General features: G+C 31.7%; 1 protein-coding gene across 1 annotated transcript; it reads left to right on the forward strand.

The window, feature by feature from the left end:
- The first annotated feature begins 8,979 nt into the window (after window positions 1-8,979).
- Window positions 8,980-17,498, forward strand: LOC134250857 (transmembrane protease serine 9-like). Its single transcript, XM_062733198.1, is given in 9 exon segments — window positions 8,980-9,140; window positions 13,417-13,560; window positions 13,866-14,000; window positions 14,239-14,419; window positions 14,550-14,652; window positions 14,788-15,076; window positions 15,833-15,966; window positions 16,889-17,009; window positions 17,012-17,498. Coding segments are annotated over 9 exon segments (1,191 nt in total). The 5' UTR covers window positions 8,980-9,094; the 3' UTR covers window positions 17,050-17,498.
- Window positions 17,499-20,553: the final 3,055 nt, after the last annotated feature.

Raw genomic sequence — 20,553 nt, forward strand, 5'->3', positions numbered from 1 at the left:
AAGCAATGATCTTGACAGCAAATACAATTTATCATAAAGTCAAATGCTGACTGACGTTTTTCATAGTAATTATTAGGCCATATTTTACACATTGACGGATTCCGGTACATTTCCCGATCAAGACAAGGGGCACACAGTAGGTGTAAACGGTATAGACAGAGGATGTTCACTCCTAAAAGAATTTTTTGAATGACTGCCGGGAATCTTTTACTTTGAGATATAAGCTCTTAAATTAACGTTTGCATAAAATCTTTGATTAGTTCATCAATGATAAAAATAATATAATATATATAATAACAGATACTATGCTATTTGAATACATATTGTTTTTCCGCCTACAACCAAGTTATAATTTTCAAAAGTTAAAATATTCGAAGGATTTTTAATATTGTTTTTATTAGATTATTATATAAATTTTCATAAAACATTACTAATTTGGGAAAACAAAGAGAGATAACTATAAAGATTTGGTAAAACTTTTGTTTTTCACAAAAGAAATCAACGAAAAACGGAAAATACACCCCCCCCCCCCCCGTGAACAAAAATTATTTTTTTACAGGTGATATGGACTTTTTTTTTCAAAAATTCAAACCAAAGCTTTTTGTGTTTCAAGGGGGGCGGGACTTTGTATACTTTATAGACAAAAAACGACAAAAACAATATTATCATAGATATGTTTAGGCCTATAGAAAAAAAAAGACAAAAAAAAAACAAAAAAAAAAAAAACAAAAAAAAATTATCAAAGATACATTTATAATTCAATTCATGCCGCTATGAGAAATCTATTTGATCTTAAACCGTCGGATAGTTACCATGCTTACGGATTTTTTAAATAAAAAAAATCTTTGTTTTTGTTGCGCCATTTCTGTTACCCTGTTAGTGCGATGGAAAAACCCTCAACCCATCCTTTTTATGGGTTCATTTTTGTATTATTTTGCAATCTGGTCAAAATTTGTATTTTTCTTATTCATGTAGTAGTAACTTGTAATCATAGATTATCTGATAAATACAGTTTCACGATTTGTAAACCGTTAACTATAGTTAACGATCTGATAAAATATAGTTTTACGATTTGTGAAACTATGATTAATAACTCTTAACTATAGTTTACGATTGTAAACTATAGTTTACAAACGTGAATCTTTGTTTATCAACAAAATCTATTGTTAACCCTTATTACAGACAGATAAACTTAGATTAGCATTCGTAAACTATAGTTAACAACCGTTAAATATAGTTTTACAGATCAAAACTATACTTAACGAATCGTTAGCTATAGTTTACGGTTTGTAAACTATAGTTTACAGTCGATAAACCTAGTTTATCAATTGTGAAACTTATGAGGTTTAGCTCATTTTTGTGAATTTGGCGTGCCATAGTGCTGGTATTAAAACAATTCATCAATTACCACTTAACTGTTCTTTGTATTAAAAACGATTTTATGGCCAAATTGCCATTAATATTAAACAAAATGAGTGCAAAATGTAGGCAGGAATCGAGAGTTATCGAGCATATTTCTTCCTTCACTTTGAAATTAGTTTTTTTAAGAAAAAAGGCTGAAGCCCATATACATATTACAAACAAAAGCTGAACATTATATGAAATAAAGAAAATAGCATTCGTTTAGCTTCTTATGACTGATTAGTTCATCCATTTATTGAAGGCATGTTTGAAATTTATCAATGCATTAACAGGCACGTAGCAACAGGGAGGGGGGGCAGGGGGGGCTACCCCCTCCACTTTTTCCCCCAACATTACCTTTACTATAGAAAATGTCCGTTGAAAACATGGTTGCCCCCCCCCCCCCCCCCCAAATTTTTACCACAGTATATCCATAGCAAGGATATATGGGAAAAAAATGGAAGTTATTAAACGAAGTTGGCCTAAATTGAAAAAAAGTTGGCCACTACCACCCCCCCCCCTCCCCCACGAAATAGGATTTTCGAGTTTGGACAAGAAAAAAAATGCGTTTTTTTTGCTTGTCATCTTTTTTTAGGTAAATAAAAAAAATTTTCTCAGGTTGCCCCCCCCCCCACTTTCAGAAACGATGCTACGTGCCTGATTAAAAAACTAAATTCGACCTACTTCCTAGTGTATACGTACAGTCAAGTAGCGACACAGGTACCTGAAGTATGGATAATACCCCCCCTTTTTTTTGAATGAAAAAAATGTAAGAATGTATAATACCTCGAAAATATAAAATTTCCCCGTCAAACACATCTATATGTCGTTATATGCAAACAGATTGTACTTTTTCTCACGTTTAAAGAATGACCCCATTCGGTATAATAAAAAATTTTATTATACCGAATGGGGCCATTCTTTTCGAGATATTATACATTCTTACATTTTTTTCATTCAAAAAGGGGGGTATTATCCATACTTCAGGTGCCTGTGGTAGCGACAACGGACCGATGACAACGGACTAAATTTTCGTATCTTGTCATGACAACGGACATAAATTATAATAAATCAAATATTTCAGTTTTTATTTGTTTTATTTTTTCCCGTAAATGCTTATAACATGTCTTGATACTGACTGCATCAATTGGTATATATATGATATCCCATTTACAAAAAAATATAACATCTCAGAAGGAAAATGAATGAAATCTACGTTTGATTTCACCAGGGTTTAATATCGCCAACGCAAACTCCTCCTTTATTACTTCATCTTAACGGCTGAAATTCATACAACACCAAAAGGGGTGTCAGTCCTGTTCCCCATTGCAATTTCAGACATTGGTTGAAATTATTTACCTTAAAAAAATGAAAAACTGCTCACGACCTGTCTTCTAAAGTAGTGACACCGGACAGTTTTTGTCATAACCTTACCTGTATTTTCATGACAACGAGCCATTTTTAGTGCTTAACTTTAAATGTTTCTGACAACGGTACTGTCTTGGAACTTAACGTGTTCCTGGCCGTGCCTTCGGGCTTCACAGGATTTGATAACGTGACCAGCTAAAAGTTCATTTCTTAGAGAACTTTTTAACATTGTTGTTTATTTCTTAAAAGTCTGCTCACCACAACTAAAAGGACGGACAATATACTGTGTGTATGTTTTGCTTTCGAACATTTCTACTCTGGATTTTCTGGATTATACTTTTAATATTTTTCATTTATACACAACAAGATTGACATTTTTTCTTAGTATTAATAATACAATTATAATGTGTGAAAGTCCGAGGATGTGTCATCAAACCCGTCTAAAAATTTGAAGTTTTTATATCTTTTAGATGAAATAAAATTTTTAATACATTTTTGTGTGAAATGCTATTAAAATATATAAGTCGTAATATTACACAGAAAATATAAACTTCAAATCTATGTCCATGCAAGTTAAAGTTACATCTTACAGGAACTTGAAATTTATTTCTTATAATTATCTGGATCTTTAAGCTATCTTTTTTTTGTCGACACCAGAGACTGAGGAAATTAATGAGATTAATCTAATTAAATATCTCAGGAAAACTAATGAGGCTATTTTGTATAAGCTGACACGTTAGGTATAGTAGTATTAAGAGTATTTTCTATGACAGTGATCAACGCGAATATCAAATAAAGTTTGAAGTCTTAGCAAATTCTATAAAATTGCTTATGCAGCGCTTTGTCCAGTCCAATTAGAATCCAATACTCGTTACTGCTATACCGCAATGATACAAAGCCGAAGCAAGCTTTGAATTGATTGTTTGTACATATACAAGTGGTAACGACTTATTTATGACTTAATGAGATGCTGTTCAACTTCTGGCATTGTTATGTCACCACCTCATTCAACTAAAAATACGGGTATAAAATTTGGAAGGGTAAATAAAATTGATTCACTTCTATTATTTAGTAAAGAAATCCCGTAAGGTTTCTATATTTCCGATATTTTTACGACCTCGTTAAGATTTAGATATTACTAATCAATGTTAGCATGTAATGTCAATGTCTTGTTAATTACACATTTGCGTAATTCAATACACAGTTTGCTTTCTGTTGTAGTCTAATCAAGTTCACTCAATCATTTGCATTTCGAGTATGCTTTTGCATGCTGTATGAATATTATTCAATACAAAATATACAGGAGATCTTAAAACTAATATTAGAAATGTCATCATTAAATTAGAATCTGCTTACATTTAAAACCATATAAGAAAATACAGAATCAGTTATAGCTGGGAATATATATTTTATAAAACAAATTTACTTGTTTTGAACATATTTTATTGTATTAAACAAAAATGGAAACAAGTTAAGTTCCTCTCCTTAAATATAACTATATGTCATGCAATAAAAATACATGTAGTACATAGAGATATAAATACAAAAGAGATACAAGTGGAATATATTCAGAAATATAACAATTTAAAATCTACAAGATTCGTCAATAAATTTATGCACAGCAGCAAAAATATATGTGTTTGTTTCAACAGGCAAATTTACATCACCACATAATAACAAACTTATGTCAATATTGACCAATTCGTCAAGTAAAAATAGGCGATTGAAAAGATTATTCCTAGCGTTTGGATAATTTCTGCAGGCAAAGAAGAAATGGTAAAATATACTTTCCACATGAACATAAAGCTATTAATAATATTTCTTTTGAGAAATCATAATTAAGTATACAGTTGTGTCTGAGTTTAAATTATATTTGTATAACGTTTGCCAAATGAAAAACAGATTTTTTATTCTGTAGTAAAGTTTTTTCGAAATGTTGTCTTTTAAATCCACTGATGTAAAAGACCTTTTATATAACTTAGAAATTCGGGTATTATAGAAAACTTGTTTGGAACAATGTCAAAATTTAATTACCATTAAATTTTGTATACAAAATTTTATTAGCCAACCAATAAAATTTCTCAACAAAAATTGGAACAACTTATCAACAGCTTCATTATACAACCCAAACAATTGAAGCGTATTCAAGTCCAGGCCTGATAAATGTGATATACAATTTTGAAAGGTGTGTCCAGCCGATTTTAAATAGTTTTTTCAAAAAGAAGCTGTTTACAATGCTATCAATGTAACTAAGGTTTTGTGATAACAATAGACCTAAATGGTACAGGGACACATTGCTGTCACCTTTAAAAAATAATTTAGGCATAACAGAAATACCTGAAAAAAATTTTTGTTTTGGAATATGAAACTGATTTGACCAAAGTTTACATGTAAAATGATTTAAATTTACTTAAAATCAAAAACCACATAATAACATAAAAAGAATTCATACTGCCTCGTTGTTTACTCCTCACTAATATACTTAAGTATGGAAAGAGAAAAGAAAAAAAAAATCGAGAAGTTGTTTAAATCAGTTGTGACTTACTATCTTAGAAACACCACATTTACAACCAAAATATATAATACAACCCCACGATCAAGTCCAGGCCGTTTGACATTATAGACATCAGCCCTTTAATAATTTAAAAGAAGCTGATTTAACTATCCAACTGGTACCAATTGTACTGTTATTAGCAAATCATTTATATGAACAGAATTTATTTAAAAAAAACAAACACTGTTTCATAAGAAAAAAATCGCTGTGACCTTCAACACGACAGTTAAATATAGTCTGACACATGTTCATATTTAAAATTTAGCTATATTTCATTTCAAAAAAATCGTTAACTCCCCTTACTTAGGTAGAAATCGACCATAATCACCTGCCTATGCGATTAAAGTCTCCCAGTTGATTCGATACACCCTTTAGATCAATTTTAAACGAGGCAAGTTATTAACCAACTAGTTGATGAAACATGATCAAAAGTCTCGTATAAAGTCATCATTTTGCAAGTCGCATCGTCGATACATTGACATTATGAGCAAAACAATCATTGTCAAATCCTGAATGACTTTACACATACATATTAGTAAGCAAATACTTTTACACTGAATTTTCAACTGATTTTCCCCTTTATCAATCATTGACAAGGAGCATTCGACGGATAAGGTCACCCGCTAGGTGCAGTGGTTAGCGGGTCTTCTCTAGACTCGCAGAGTAAGGGGCTGATCCTTATGTCGCGGGTTTGAATCCTCTGCGAGACGTGGAGACTAGCCCTTTGGATGAGACCGCATGAACCCAGTTCCCGTGCTGTAGTAGGTTCTGGCACGAAAAAGGAACCCTCACAGCTCAATGACCATCAGTGCGCAGTGAAAATATAAATTTGCAGCCCTCCACCTGCAGGCGACGGCGTATCCATGCGAGTAAACGACTGTTGAGAGGGACGTTAAACAACACACACACACACACACCCACCCTCACACACACACACACACACAAAACAGTCAGATGTGATCGGTCGACAGGAGGTGCTTACTCCGCCATAGCTACTGACCCCGCCTCTTGATGTTTTTGGAGGTCCCTATTTGCACTGTTCCCAATTCGTTTAAATGGACTTTGAGCTTGAATGCTGTTCGTACTTTCCATATTTCACTGTGACACTGTGTTTTAGGTTATTGGTCATGTTTATCCTATGGGACACCATACATACCATTAAAATTGCAAAAAACATTATTAATCATTAAATTGAACAAGATTTTAATCAAATAATGTTTAATTAACATTTCAGCATTGATGTGCTAATCAATCAAACGAAATTTTGCATTGTATGTTTATTCAGAGACGGGGTTCATCCATCTGCAATTCTAAAGCCTGATATTATTCTCTAAAAGGACGCACCTAATGTCTGTTGAAGTTTAAAAAAATAAATTCACTGCTTCGTTCCATTAGGGAAATGAAAGGGCCTGTCGTTGGATAGAAATGAATATGGATATAATGGAGACAAACCACAAAATATGATATCAACACTTAACACAGTTATGTGTACATAACTACTGTACGTTACTGTTTTACATTTGATCTATCCGAAAGTTAACGATACATTTTCAAATGTTGATAGCTACAGTTCCATTTTGTCATCATTGTTGGGGCTTCTCTTGCCATATCTTAAATAGTAGCTCTTCAAAAAGAATATCTTAGCATTTTGATTTAAAAAAAAAGATTACTCTTAGTAACTGTGGGCTAAAATAAATCGAAGTTTCTTGATTAACCTTTTAATTTCTTCGTTTTATTTCTCCTGGCTTTTTCTTATTTGACTAATAAAGGGATCGTACGTTGTTTCCAGAATAAATGGTACCTGATCCCACCTCTGATGTTTTGGAGGTCTGTGTTTCCTCTGCACCTATTTTGCATTGTTTAATGAACGTTTGAGCTTGAATACTGTTCTTTATCTCCCGATATTTCATTCCAGAAAACTTAAACGCAGACGAAAGGTAGATTTTTTAGAATGTCATCCTTTTAAAAACATTCTGAGCATTTTTGAGAGGTAGAGTGCAAACTCCACTCCTATTTTTTCTGCTTTTTAATATTCGTATCTATTGAAAAGCTATATTTATGACGAGGAAACTAACAGATTACTGCGTTTATCTGATACTCTTGTTTTTTCATGAAGTCACAGGGGAAATCCGTATGGTGTTATTAAATGCAACGAAACGAAGAAAGAAAGTAAGGAAAAATCGGAAGCTGGTAAAAACGAGGAAGATAACATTTAAATACTTTGGTTAACCAGTAAATGATCTTAATCTTGATTACCAAATACTTTAGATAATCAAGCTGTAAATATCTTAAAGATATCGATATTTGAAAATATTTTATATAGTAAATATATCCAACAATTTTTAAAAACGCAATCAATAAATTCTGTTCCTATCTTCAAACATATCATCTGTCAAATTATCATAATTTGTGGTCTGTAAATTAAATGTTTTATGTAGTAATTGTTTTATTAACATAGAATAAATAAATCAATTAAAACCAATGAAATTAAATTTGTCAGACTTTTGGACAGTGAAGCTTTGTTTAAGTTCATGTTTGCTGCTATGAATATGTCTCCGTTTCCAGCCTTATTAGTATGATTGTTTTGACATTGACAATTTCTGATTTGTAGGTCATTTGCCTACATTATGTTTTGTTTCAAAATCTTACTACACAACACACACACACACACACACACACCCTCACCCTCACACACACACACACACACACACACACCCTCACACACACACACACACACACATCGACAGCTTTTTTGTATAACATAATCGTAGAAAATGTTATTTTTAAGAAAAACATTTTTCATATTCTTGACATTCTAATTTGGGGGTCATTTTTTTCACTTACACTGATGCAAAAATGTTGGTTTTTCTAAAGGCCTAAGGCGCAATAAAGTTATAATGTCAAAGTCCTCAGACGATAGAAGATATAGGACTAAATTTAGTGCTGTCAAGTGACAAGAAGGTGAATTAAAAATAAAAACAATATAAAAAATATAAGAAAGGCAAATACTAGTAGTTTAGAATCCTGTCCCTTACTAATATTTTTTTCCACCAGTTTTATTCATCAATATTTAATAAATAATTATACGTTCGATGCATGTTTACAACCTATTAATTTAATGCCTACTGCTTTTTTATGTTGAAGATTTTTTTTCGATAGTACCATTTATAATGATGTCTTAGTTACGAAAAACAAATTTCGAATGTAAAATTCATATTTTATTCACATTAACTCAGAATTGATTCAAACCACGGCAGAGTAATCTTTGTGGTGAAAGTGAGAAAGAGAAGTGATAATTTCAAACAATAGTACAAATAAGTGTAAAATTAATTGCGATCCAATAAAGTATTTGATTTGCAGAGGCATCGAGTAATAAATGCTGGGCGAGCTGAATTTCATCAATATCTTGCTGTTCATTGTGATATATATTAAGAAAACTAATATATCTCACCACTGGCCAAGAGCGGTACTCAGAGAAATCGCCATACTTTAACAGTGCTACAAATTGACGGTGTTTGCATTTTTAAAAAGAAATTAACCAATGGATATGTAAATTGATATGTAAATTAATCCTGTTGTGTGCTTCACAATTTCAAGAACCGTATTTGGAAAAAGAGGTGTGGCTTCTCTATTCCTTTGATATAGAGGAGTGTTTTTAGCATCGCGGAAATTCTTCAAACGTGTATAAAAATTGGAATATAATTGTAATTAAGTCTATTTATTTGCATTAAGACGACAGAGGAGAAGAAAAATTGCCCTGATTTTCTCACCATGACTAAAACAGAATTTATCCTTTCCTTTGCAGTTATTTCATCTGGTGAGTAAATTTTAGTATCTTGAATTTACTACTGCATACTGAATTAGACATTTGTCAAGATATTTTGAGATGTAACCTTGTAAGTCAATGAATCTAGCTACACATCAAAGAGAATGAGATGTCCATTTTTTTTTCTTTTTGTCATTAACATTATTTAATTATAATATTTTTTATCTCAAAATTCACATAAAAGCATCATAATTTGACCTACTTTGAAAAGTTAAAGGAATTCTAATGTAAAACTTACAGTCGACATTACTAATGAAATATATTAATCATATAGCCCTGTGGAGACCATGTAGAGAATGTGACATTAACTTAATTCGTATCATCGTCATTTGTTCTTGCTGAAGTTTTGGTTTTAAATTTATCATAATGCAACAGAAACAATATCTTTTTAAGCTTGATGTTTTTTTTTTTTTTTTTTGGTTATCTCTTTTATTCTTCACAATTTTATTCTGTTCTTAATATTAATCAATATAAACCCCTGAAATATACGTATAGCTTTGGTGTGAATTGTCAGAATAACAGAGTAATTTATTACAGTTATATATGTGGGTTTGTGTAATCAATTACACAAATGTAACACTTAACATCACGATCTTGTACATAATGCGTCGAATTTTATTAATTTTTTTTTATCACATTGTAATTGAACACCGAAGATTTCCACAAATGAGACCCTTCATCTTAAGTACGTGTAACTTTTTAAACGTTGAAATTAGACGAAATCTTCACATATATGCAAGTGGCAATATGTTATTGGCAATCATTTATACAGAAGTAGTCCACGAGGAACCATTAAAACAACAGTATTAAACAATTAATATAGAATTGTACTTTAAGAAAAAAATATGTACTCATGTCATAATAAATAAATAAAGTCCAAGGAAGAATCAAGATGTTCAATTTATAAAAGGGAGAAACTTAACTTAAACTGAGTTGATACACTCGATAATTATTTATTTTGTCTAATTTGTCGTATTTTTGAGAGACAATTTAAGATTGTTTTCATTGATTTGATACTAACGAAATCGTCCCAATAAATGTATTAGCCAGCCAATGAGACGGTCAGTATTATAAAGCTCTATAACAGATAATTGAAATATGATATGGAATATGGAGAGAGAAAAAAAACAGTAGTCAAGCTTACAATCCATTTAAACAAAACAAGTTGAGAGCATAGCAAACAAGCACCTCAAAAACTTCAGAGAAGGGATCAGTTGTCATGGAGGAGAAAGCATCATCTGGCGATTGGTTATACCTGTAATGTGCTCTTTGTCATGATCGGATAAATAAGGAAATTCGTGTTAATTTCATTTCTTAAATAATGGCCGAGCAATTAGTATAATTAAAATAAACAGTGAGAACAAGTATTTTCGATCATATGTTCAAAGAAAATTCTTTTGGCAATAGCAACGTTTTAAATATAATTCTAAATTCTTTAATTTTTTGATAAGCTGGAGGAGTATTTATAAAGGAATTTATAAAGGAGAGGAACTCGTAAGTTGAAAGAACTTGTTTCCAATCCTTTTGTTTAATACAATAAAATATGTTCAAAACAAAAAAAACAAAACAGTATTTATATTTTAAATTTTCTGTATATAAATATAAATACTATCATTAATTCATAAGACATTTAAAAAAGCCACATGACAAGTTATATAAATTTCATATTTATGAAAAGCAAAACACAAGCAAAAAATTTAGAAAATATCACATGATTGTACGGTTCACAAAAAAGATAGACTTAATAAATATTAAAATTGGTCCATTTGTCACAAAAAGCGTAATAAATATATTTTCTAAATTATGGTTTAATTTAACTCAATAAAATACGTGCAACCTATTTTCGAAAACCACAAATTTTAATAATGATGTACATCCGTAAGTTTTATAATGTTAGTCATTTTTCTACGTTAGCCATGTGATATTAATATCAATAATTAATTGAGTCAAAACTAAACATGTCAAACGAATTTAAACTTAAAACAATGCATGCGACATAATTTCTATTTTTTGACTAATGCAAATAAGGATATTAATTTAATGCTAATTCAGGAAAATGTATGTATCGAGCCTTATACGCATCTTTCATATTAGCAAAGTCATAGCATAAAAGTGCAGTTAGTATTACCAGTAACAATATTCTCCAATTTAAGATATCAGAAAACTAAGAAATTATGGATTAGACATACTGTTAATTTTTTTCGATGTTATATAATTACAAAGGTGACGTGAATCAGGTAATATACATGTCAAAAACCCCGGCAGCTGATATCGCCACTGATAGCGGTAACATCCAAGGTCATTCTACATCTGTATGTTTCTTCTTGGGGGAAAATTTAGAATCCTTATCAACTAATCAGATTAAGGATGATAGAGCGGTTATTTTGGTGGCATTCCTAAGTATAGATGTGCATGAAGGAAATAACTAGGATTCTTTTGCAAATTGTTGGACGATAATGAATTCAAATTCTATAATTGGTTAGCAGAATTATAAGAAAAAGAGAAAAAATGCGTGAAATATTGGCTTTTTACATAAGGCACCTAGAATTAAGATGGTAATAAGCACGGTTATTCTTTCTAGATTTACTAAAATTCTTATTCTCTATTAATCCAAAAGAGAAAAATTCAATAGAAAGACAAGATGTGACATTGCTTGGAGTTCTCTCGTTCAATCTTTATTGTAAACGAGGATCCGCAGATGTAAACCTATATCTACTAGCTTTGTCATCTAATAGAATCATCGGAAACACATCGGAATACTGCATAAATCCAGTGGAATCTCCTTGTCAATTAGCCCCTTCACTACGAGTTATTTCAGACATTGCTCTAGCTACTGAAGCATTTTCTGAATGAAATTCCAAAGAAGATCGATTCCAGAGATAGCCTTCATTGTAGGGGGTTAGCTGATAAGAACATAGGAGTAAATTAGGAGCAAATTGTTTTTCTCGTAAAACACAACATTTCTGGCACTCATTTTACTGATTATAAGACACATCTTGATTTTTCAAAAAGTATGTGCTTTATTTAATGAGAGTGATAGATTAAATCAATGGTATTTGAAGTATCGTTGATTAAAACTCATAATTTCTTACAATTCACATAATTATAATCAAGTAAGGAATCTACACTAATTGTCATAAATTAAAGCTAATCAAGGAATAAAACAATGAAAAAAGAAACATGAAAATTATTCCCTTTATAAATAAAATGATTTAAATAATTTTGACAAAATAGAATAATTATTCAGAATTGTAGATTGCAGATCCGAGAAAACTCCATCATGGAAACAAAAACATTAGCAATGCATTCTGCATACATACATAGCATTTAAATTTTTTGCATTTCATATTTTAAAAGTACTGTGTTATCGTGATAAATGTTATTAGGCAGTTATACAAAAAAATGATTAATTTGTAAATTTGTTTAAGGAAATTAAAAATAAGTAATTTCCTTTAATAGATCCGTAATAATCATTTCACAAAGTCCTCATTTTGACAGCAACCTAACCCTTCTTCTTATAACACCTTCCCACAGAAAATTTCACCATAGAGGAAAATTTCTATATAAACAGCGATTTATCTCACAATCATGTTTATATAACTCGTATTCCATTCCCACACAATTTATCAAGTATTGCTTACACAAAAGAAATTAACAATTTCTTATTGAAAATGAATTCAAGTACATATGAAAATTTAAACGATATAATGTCTCTCTTTGTTAATGCAGGTTTTTCTGAAACACCAGTTGTAGAAAAACAATTTAACCTTGCAACATTATCATAGGTACTGTTATGAAGTTTTATTCATACCTTTTGAGGAATCAGACATTGCAGATATGAATCCAACTTCATCTTGATGTCTTTCATTGTTTGTTAACGCGGGTTTTCTGGAACAACTGTTGTAGAAAAACAATTTAATGGTCTTGCATTATTATGTTACTGTAAAGAAAATTTGTTCATACCTTTTTTAGGAATCTGTCCCCGGGATCATGAAGCATCTAAAGATTCAGTCAAAAAAATGTATATGGTGCTAAGATTATTTAGAAGTTAAGCAGTACAAAATAAAATAACTTTATTATTTTGAATCATTACACTGCAATTATATGAAATTTAAGATTTCTATTTAAAAAATATTAAAATGTTTATAGATGATTGAAATTTTGACTTAAGTCTAAGTCGGTTTCTTGACCTTGGGGACTGATATATAACTGAACTAATTATACTACGCAATGTGGCTTATTATTAATTGATAATTCTTTTTTACAGTGTTATCGTTAACAAGAGGAATAGAAATATGCGACTACTTACGAGGATATTGTGGCACTACGTGTGAGTTTGAATACATACACAAATGGGGAATACCCCTCTGTTCCGGGGGAGGAATGAAGTGTTGTGCTCCAGACAATGTTGGTAAGTCAGAGGCTGTAACAGAAGTAAGAGAAAACTCTTCTTCGCTTTTATTGACATGATATAGTACTTTAGAACTTAATTGTGAAGAACGAAAAATGGGTAAAATTTTATACTGCAACACTTTACCATATGATAAAGTGCAAAAAACTATCGAAGACAATGTTAAGCCTGTTTCTTAAAAGTCAAAATGCAATCAATAACGTTGAAAATAAAAACAAGAGCTACTAATGGTTGGATGAAATAAGTTTCATACAGATTACAAACAAATGAAATGTTCATTGAATCATTGTCTACCTACATTTCAGTGCAAATGATGAAGAGCAAATCCACAACAACGACGACGACTACCACCACTACCACCACCCCGGCCCCGACACAATCATTGATCGACCTACTCGTACTAGACCAACCCCGATTCATGTCCAATGAAGTCCCTAGAAGTAAGTCCATAAAATTATAAGGTGAATGCCCCTCTCTTTCTAAGGCAAGTAATATTTTTTTAGAGAAGTGGACAGGCTTTCACCTACATCCACAGTTGTAAGTCTGAGTACTTTTCTAAAGAGAATAGGGTGAATAATTATGTAAAAACTTTTATTCATAATAAACAATATTAAAATATTTATCATCAAATATGTTCTTGAAATCATTCAAAAATAGTTTTCATCTTGAACCCCATAGGACAAGATTGTGGTAAACCCTATTTTTCACATCGCGCCAAGAGGATCGTGGGAGGGACAGTGGCACCCAGAGGTGCATGGCCCTGGCAGGTGTCCTTCCGGTACATGAGTGGGGGTTATGGTTGTGGGGGATCTCTCATCAGTGATCGCTGGGTCCTCACTGCCGCCCACTGCTTCAAAGGGTAATAATTCACTTACCAAAATTACAGAATGTGTTATTTATTATTCATTGATTAATAAATAATATTATATTTAAAGATAAGATAACTATCATGAGTATTTGTTTAAGAATATTTAAATAAAATTTTATAGAGCATATAACAACATAAAGAAATGGCGGGTGACAGTTGGAATGCATGATATGACTGGAAACGAGGCATCCAGGAAGGACATCGCCATTAGATCTATTATAAAGGTAACACTCTACTTTGATTTTAAAAAACATTCTTACTGATGAATGAGAATGATACCAAGATTAAGTTGATCAAATACAATTGTTAATGCAAGTGAATTGTGTCATTTAAATAATCTTTGATAAACTTTTATTCAGCATCCTCTGTACATAGCCTACGATGAAAAAGAAGACATGAGAAAGAACCAGTCTACTCCACTTCACAAACGTTATGCCCATGACATCGCCTTAGTGGAGTTAGACTCAGGCGTTGACGTTCAATCTCCCTATACACGCCCGATCTGTCTGCCCTCTGTCGGCGAGCCTCTCTTTGGGAACGATTTCGACAAGAGGGAACCAATCATGCAGGACAACACAGTAGATCTGTTTGATGTCGAGAGAAAGGGACAGTGCTGGGTGACTGGGTGGGGATACACTGGGAGGGATGGTAAGTTGTAGCCAAAAATGACGAACTTTATATACTAAAGACTAAACTCATGAAATACTTTTTTGGAAACTTCAAAGATATAAATTTAATGTGTTGAAGACGTCGATCACCTATGATGATGTCACTATAAAATTACGTAGATTGTTTATGACTTAACAATGAATTGCTTTTATGTAATAACAAACTTGTTTTGATATAAACTTAATTTTTATTTATTTTGTAATATAAGTGAAAACTCTTTATATATGTTTGCTCAATTTTCGATTTGCACTTTTTTTCACAATGATTTACATATAAATTGTTAATTTCAATATATATTTTAAAATTATGTTAAAGTGAAATTATAATAACGTTTTCATTTCATGAATGTTAGGTTCATTATGCATGTTTTATATAATCATCGGGGAATTATTAAATTCAAAATATTCCAAAACGTCTACCAGTTCATCAGATGTAATGCATTGCATTCATTCATCTTGAAAATATTTGTACTCTTCCTAGAAATTATCATTGGTATTATCAGTTGAAAAATAATTTGGCAGGATGTTTATGTACATAATATATACGACTCTCTTGCTGTTTCGCTTATAATGTCAAGAACCTCAAACTATGATAAAACTGTGTGAGAGATCTAATAATAACCATTTCCTCTGTTCGGTCTATGCATTGAATTAACTTGAATGAAAGCAATATCAGTGATATTGAGCTTAATTTAACACCTTATCTGAACAATAACAATTTCTATCTTGATTGCAGGGGAAACTGATCGCACACTCTTGCGCCAAGTTCATGGTAGCGTCATAGGTAGCACTCAGTGCAGAGAGTTCTGGCAAACTGAATTAGATGACGATACCCTCTGCTTTGGGGACGGAACACATGGACCATGCAAGGTATATTATCAAAACAGAAAAATAGTCAGGTATTTGAAATTTCAAAAAAAAATGTACATTTGATATGAGCATAAAGTTTATTACGTACCATCGTTACAAGCTATGGGACAAATACATGGAGATGTTGTAAAAATTTTGATTACTGTCTACATAATAAATTCTTTAACCTAAGACAAATTTCTGTATAAAATTTTTTTATGTGAAAGTCGTTTCTTTATATTCTTGATCCTCAAAACTTTTTTTCCTAAAATCATTATCATAAACCGTATTTTGCAATTCTAGTACTTATTGGAAGATCCTTGGAATTCTTTTTTTTATGCTTTCATTATGTTTTCATCAAAATTTGAAGATAACGAACTGTGATAGATCTTAATAGAAACTTTGAATCAAAAATACAAAATACTGTTCTAGGTTTCTTTAATCTTCGAAATGGATTTATTCTAAGAACGGCACATTGTACTAGAATAAGTTGCAAATCATGCATAATGATCATAGTTTTCGCCATACCAGGCATTCTTCGTCAACAAACTTGATTTTATACATGTAGCAGAATGACTAATTAGTCAGAATATCCATGGGGAGTATATGTTTCGCGCAATTTGAAGGAAAAACTGAATTGTATTTAATGAACAAATCTTCTCGGATTACAGTTCATCAAAATCGGCTCTATTTTGCTGACTTGGCGGGAAGAATAGTTTAATGTCTTTGTAATAGCTGTAGTGACAATTCCTTTGAGATTAATTCTGGTATATGTTCTCTACGTGACCACAGAAAAAAAATCAATGCACCTATTTCAGTAGAAAACATTTTTTTCCTTTATTTAATAAATCCGTTTTACAAGTGAAGTGCCAACTGAAAGCTGACTTTCATTACCATAAATGTCTCACCTTAAAGCCTATGTTTGATTCCTTTCTATTTTTAGGGCGATTCTGGGAGCCCGATGTCTTGTAATTATGACGGGAAGTATTACATTACGGGAGTGGTCTCGTGGGGATCCGAAGACTGCAAACAAAAGGGATATCCCAGTGTGTTTACCCGCGTCACAACCTTGACTGGATCAACAAGCACGTGTTACGTGACTGATTACTGAACCAGTCGCTGTGAATTTTATATATTAAAATATTGGTATGAAGAATTCCAGAACGGCTCAGGGAACACGATTTAAAAAAAAAATAATACATTTTTCCAGTTAAGTCTGTTAGGAGCTGTGATATTGCTAATCGTTGATTCTCTGTGTGTTTTCAAAAGAAATCCAACCCACCCGATGTTTTATAGAATTAATGTTATTACATATTAAGTACATGTTTAATGAGTCTTAGATTGTTCTCCTATCAAAACTGTGTGACTGTCTCTTTCTGTATTTCTTTTTTGTCGACAAAACTTCTCTTTCTTTCTAAAAAATGAAGTAGCTACAATTATATATTTTTGTATGTGATACTTAAGCAAATTCCACGTTGATTTTATAATGGCAGAATGATGACGACGTGTTGGTATTGTTGTGTTACCAATAAAACTTCTATTGGTGATGGTTACCAGCTTTGTTGTTTTTATTCAATTTGCGATATTGACTATAATATAAAATGTACAAGAAACTTCTTGAAAAGTTGTCGAAGGTCCATGACACCTGTTCCCACCTCTGATGTTTTCAATTCCTTCGAGATTGCTCTGCTCCTGATTTCTACTGAGCAGTTGGAATTTGGGCAAGAAGTTCGTTATCATCAGATTTCATTTTTCACTGTACTTATAGTCTGGTCCTGAATTTTAAAAAGAAGGCTAGAAATAACTTCTAACGGCAAATAATTATTATTTGGTCCAGCATAGTTTTTAACCTATTTCGAGTATGCTGAATCCGAAAAAATATGCTGGCCTTCATGAAAATGGCGTTAAAGGGGTCAAAATGGCAATTCAAAATGGCGGACATCCAATTTTTCTAATTTTCTCGTAATGTCGTTCAAAATGGAGAAGTAATGAGTGAATATCTGTAACATTATTAGTTTAACTCAGAAAATTTAGTCGTTTCTACACTTAATTCGAATTTTCTCTGATTTTTTTGTCTATTGTTTCTATATTCTTCTTTTTCAAGATTTTACATTTGCAAATGTCCATACACTGCAGATTTGTATTTTTCCCTCTGCATCTCACTATTCTACAATTGAATGATGGCGCAGCTGTAAGTTTAAAGTCAAAATGGCGATTCAAAATGGCGGATGTTCATCTTTTTCTTCAAATTATTTAATTCTTAATGTCGTATACATAGGAGAAAGGATTTGTGAATATTTTACTGAGCGTAGTACAACTATGTAAAATGACAATACAACACTTTTTTGATCACTTTAAAACGGAAAATTAAGTCGTTTAAATTTGAAATGTGTTAATTAACTCAGAATGGCAATTAAAATGACGTCTTATACTTTCTAATTTCGTAAAATACCCAAACTGTTTAATTCTGATTTATTTTGCAGAAAATAAATTACAGTTTTTTTTTATTCATGGAATAATGTTCAAATATGCAAGGAAAGTTGGAAAATATTTTTGTTAATGACTTAGGATTTTTATTACGGATTTTTGTTTAATTACTTCTATTTTTAAGATAAATTTTTGACCTCAATTGACATTTTACCTTTCACCTGTCTCACCATGCTTCTTCATATAAAAAGTTAGCAATATCATACAATAATTGCTGTTTTGAGGACAATATGAAAATTACACTACCCCAAGAGCAGTTTCCCCTGAGAATTAAGGCGAGTGAACATTCAGTTCTTGGGAATTCTTGATCTATTTTTAGTCCAGTGTAGAAAAAATAAATGTTTATGTTAATGTAGAAGGTCTAGTGCAACATAAATTAGTATGATTTTTAAAAAACGACCAATTATAGGGCTAGTAACTGTTACATCATATAAATCTGAATATATTATAATATTCAAATATAAACATATTTATTAAGAATTATCAGTATAATATACGTAAACCATAAATTTTCTTGATTGTCCAGCTCTTTCTGTGTCCCTACATTTGCATTTTGTTATTCTCAGTCAAAAATTCATATGCATTCTCAAATATTTCATGCTGTGAACGGATAATTTTGTATTGAACAGGGTATATAAATTTAAAAATTTTGAAATTTACAAAATTTGAAAGAAGAAAATGTTTGTGTGCAATTTTATATGTAAAATACTTGAAGTGTTCAAGAAAATTTTGTTGTCAAGAGAAGTGTTGACCGAAATCAGGAATGGCTCAGGCCTATTGGTACGAAAGCTTGTAAGTGATACATGTAGGAATCACGAGGAATCTACTGCAGGCGCTTTGCATAATCTTCCTTTTTCACCAAAATATGCACACAATGTGATTTCAGATGATCAAGTTTGAGAATTTTCTTGCTAGTAGAATGATACGAGGTCACAAAATAATGAGCTACATGTCTTGAATATCAGAGATGTTTTTATTCTCCCCGCTTGAAAAGCGGGAGGGTATAGAGTAATCGGTATGTCCGTCCGTCCGTCTGTTACGCTTTGGGGTACCCATCTCTTATCCGCAACTCCTCTCATACCACTAAATGAAATTTGATGAAACTTTTACAGACTCTTTATTACATAATGCCATTGTGACCTCCTATTTTACTTTTTGATCCGACACATATTTTGGGTTTCCCATGATAGCGAAACAAGGACACTGTCATTATATTCATATAATGTTATTTAGTGAGCTAATTGCTCACAGTACCTCTAGTTCATTTTGCATATGGTTTTGGAAAACAAAATAGACTTTTTAACATTTGAACATAAATGTGCTGTTCCTTGAGTGTTGGTTGATTGATTGTATATTGTTTAACGCCGAGTCGGCAATTTTTCAGCCATTCAGTTTAAATAATTGGATTTTGAAGGATTTGGTTTCTCTGGCGGCCCCCAGTGAGCTTACTCTTTTTCGAACTCCAGAGAAACGATCTTTTACATGCCAAGGGGGTTGTCATCCTTGACACGGGGCACCATTTTACTTGAGTGTTGAAAATACCAAAATTCCGAAGACAGGCTGAAACATTTACCAAATAAAGCTGGAATAGATGTTAGGGGATAATACTAAGTTCTTATAAGTGCTAAAAAGCTAGAACAAGTGTTCGATGAAATCGGACAAGAATTCCTTCAGTTATATTTGATGGTGTGCTGAGGGATGTTGAGGTAGAAGTGTGAGTTGATAATGACAGGATTCGGGAGTGATTTTAGGTGGGCGGGGGCTCAAAGGCTTTGGAACACGTACGGTCAAATATGAAGGGGGAAATTTGGAAACTCTTAAGTCGAGTTTGTTTTAACTATTTCCAGAAAAAATTGAATCTTTTCAAGTATTTCTTGTTCATATTTATGGACTAAACAATAAACTATATATTCTACATGTATAAAAAAACAAACTGTAAATTATTTTCTGCAAAACAAACCAGAATTAAGCAGTTTCGACGAAATTCGAGTGTATCAGACCTCATTTTGAATCGCCAATTTGAGCTAATTAACACATTTCAAATTTAAACGACTAAATTTTCCGATTTAAAGTGATCAAATTAGTGTTCTGTTGTCATTTTACATAATTGTACTACGCTCA

Source organism: Saccostrea cucullata, unplaced genomic scaffold, assembly GCF_032062105.1.
Source record: "Saccostrea cucullata isolate Sc308-1 unplaced genomic scaffold, CSIRO_AGI_Scuc_v1 ctg15, whole genome shotgun sequence".
In the NCBI taxonomy this organism is placed as follows: Eukaryota; Metazoa; Mollusca; class Bivalvia; order Ostreida; family Ostreidae; genus Saccostrea; species Saccostrea cuccullata.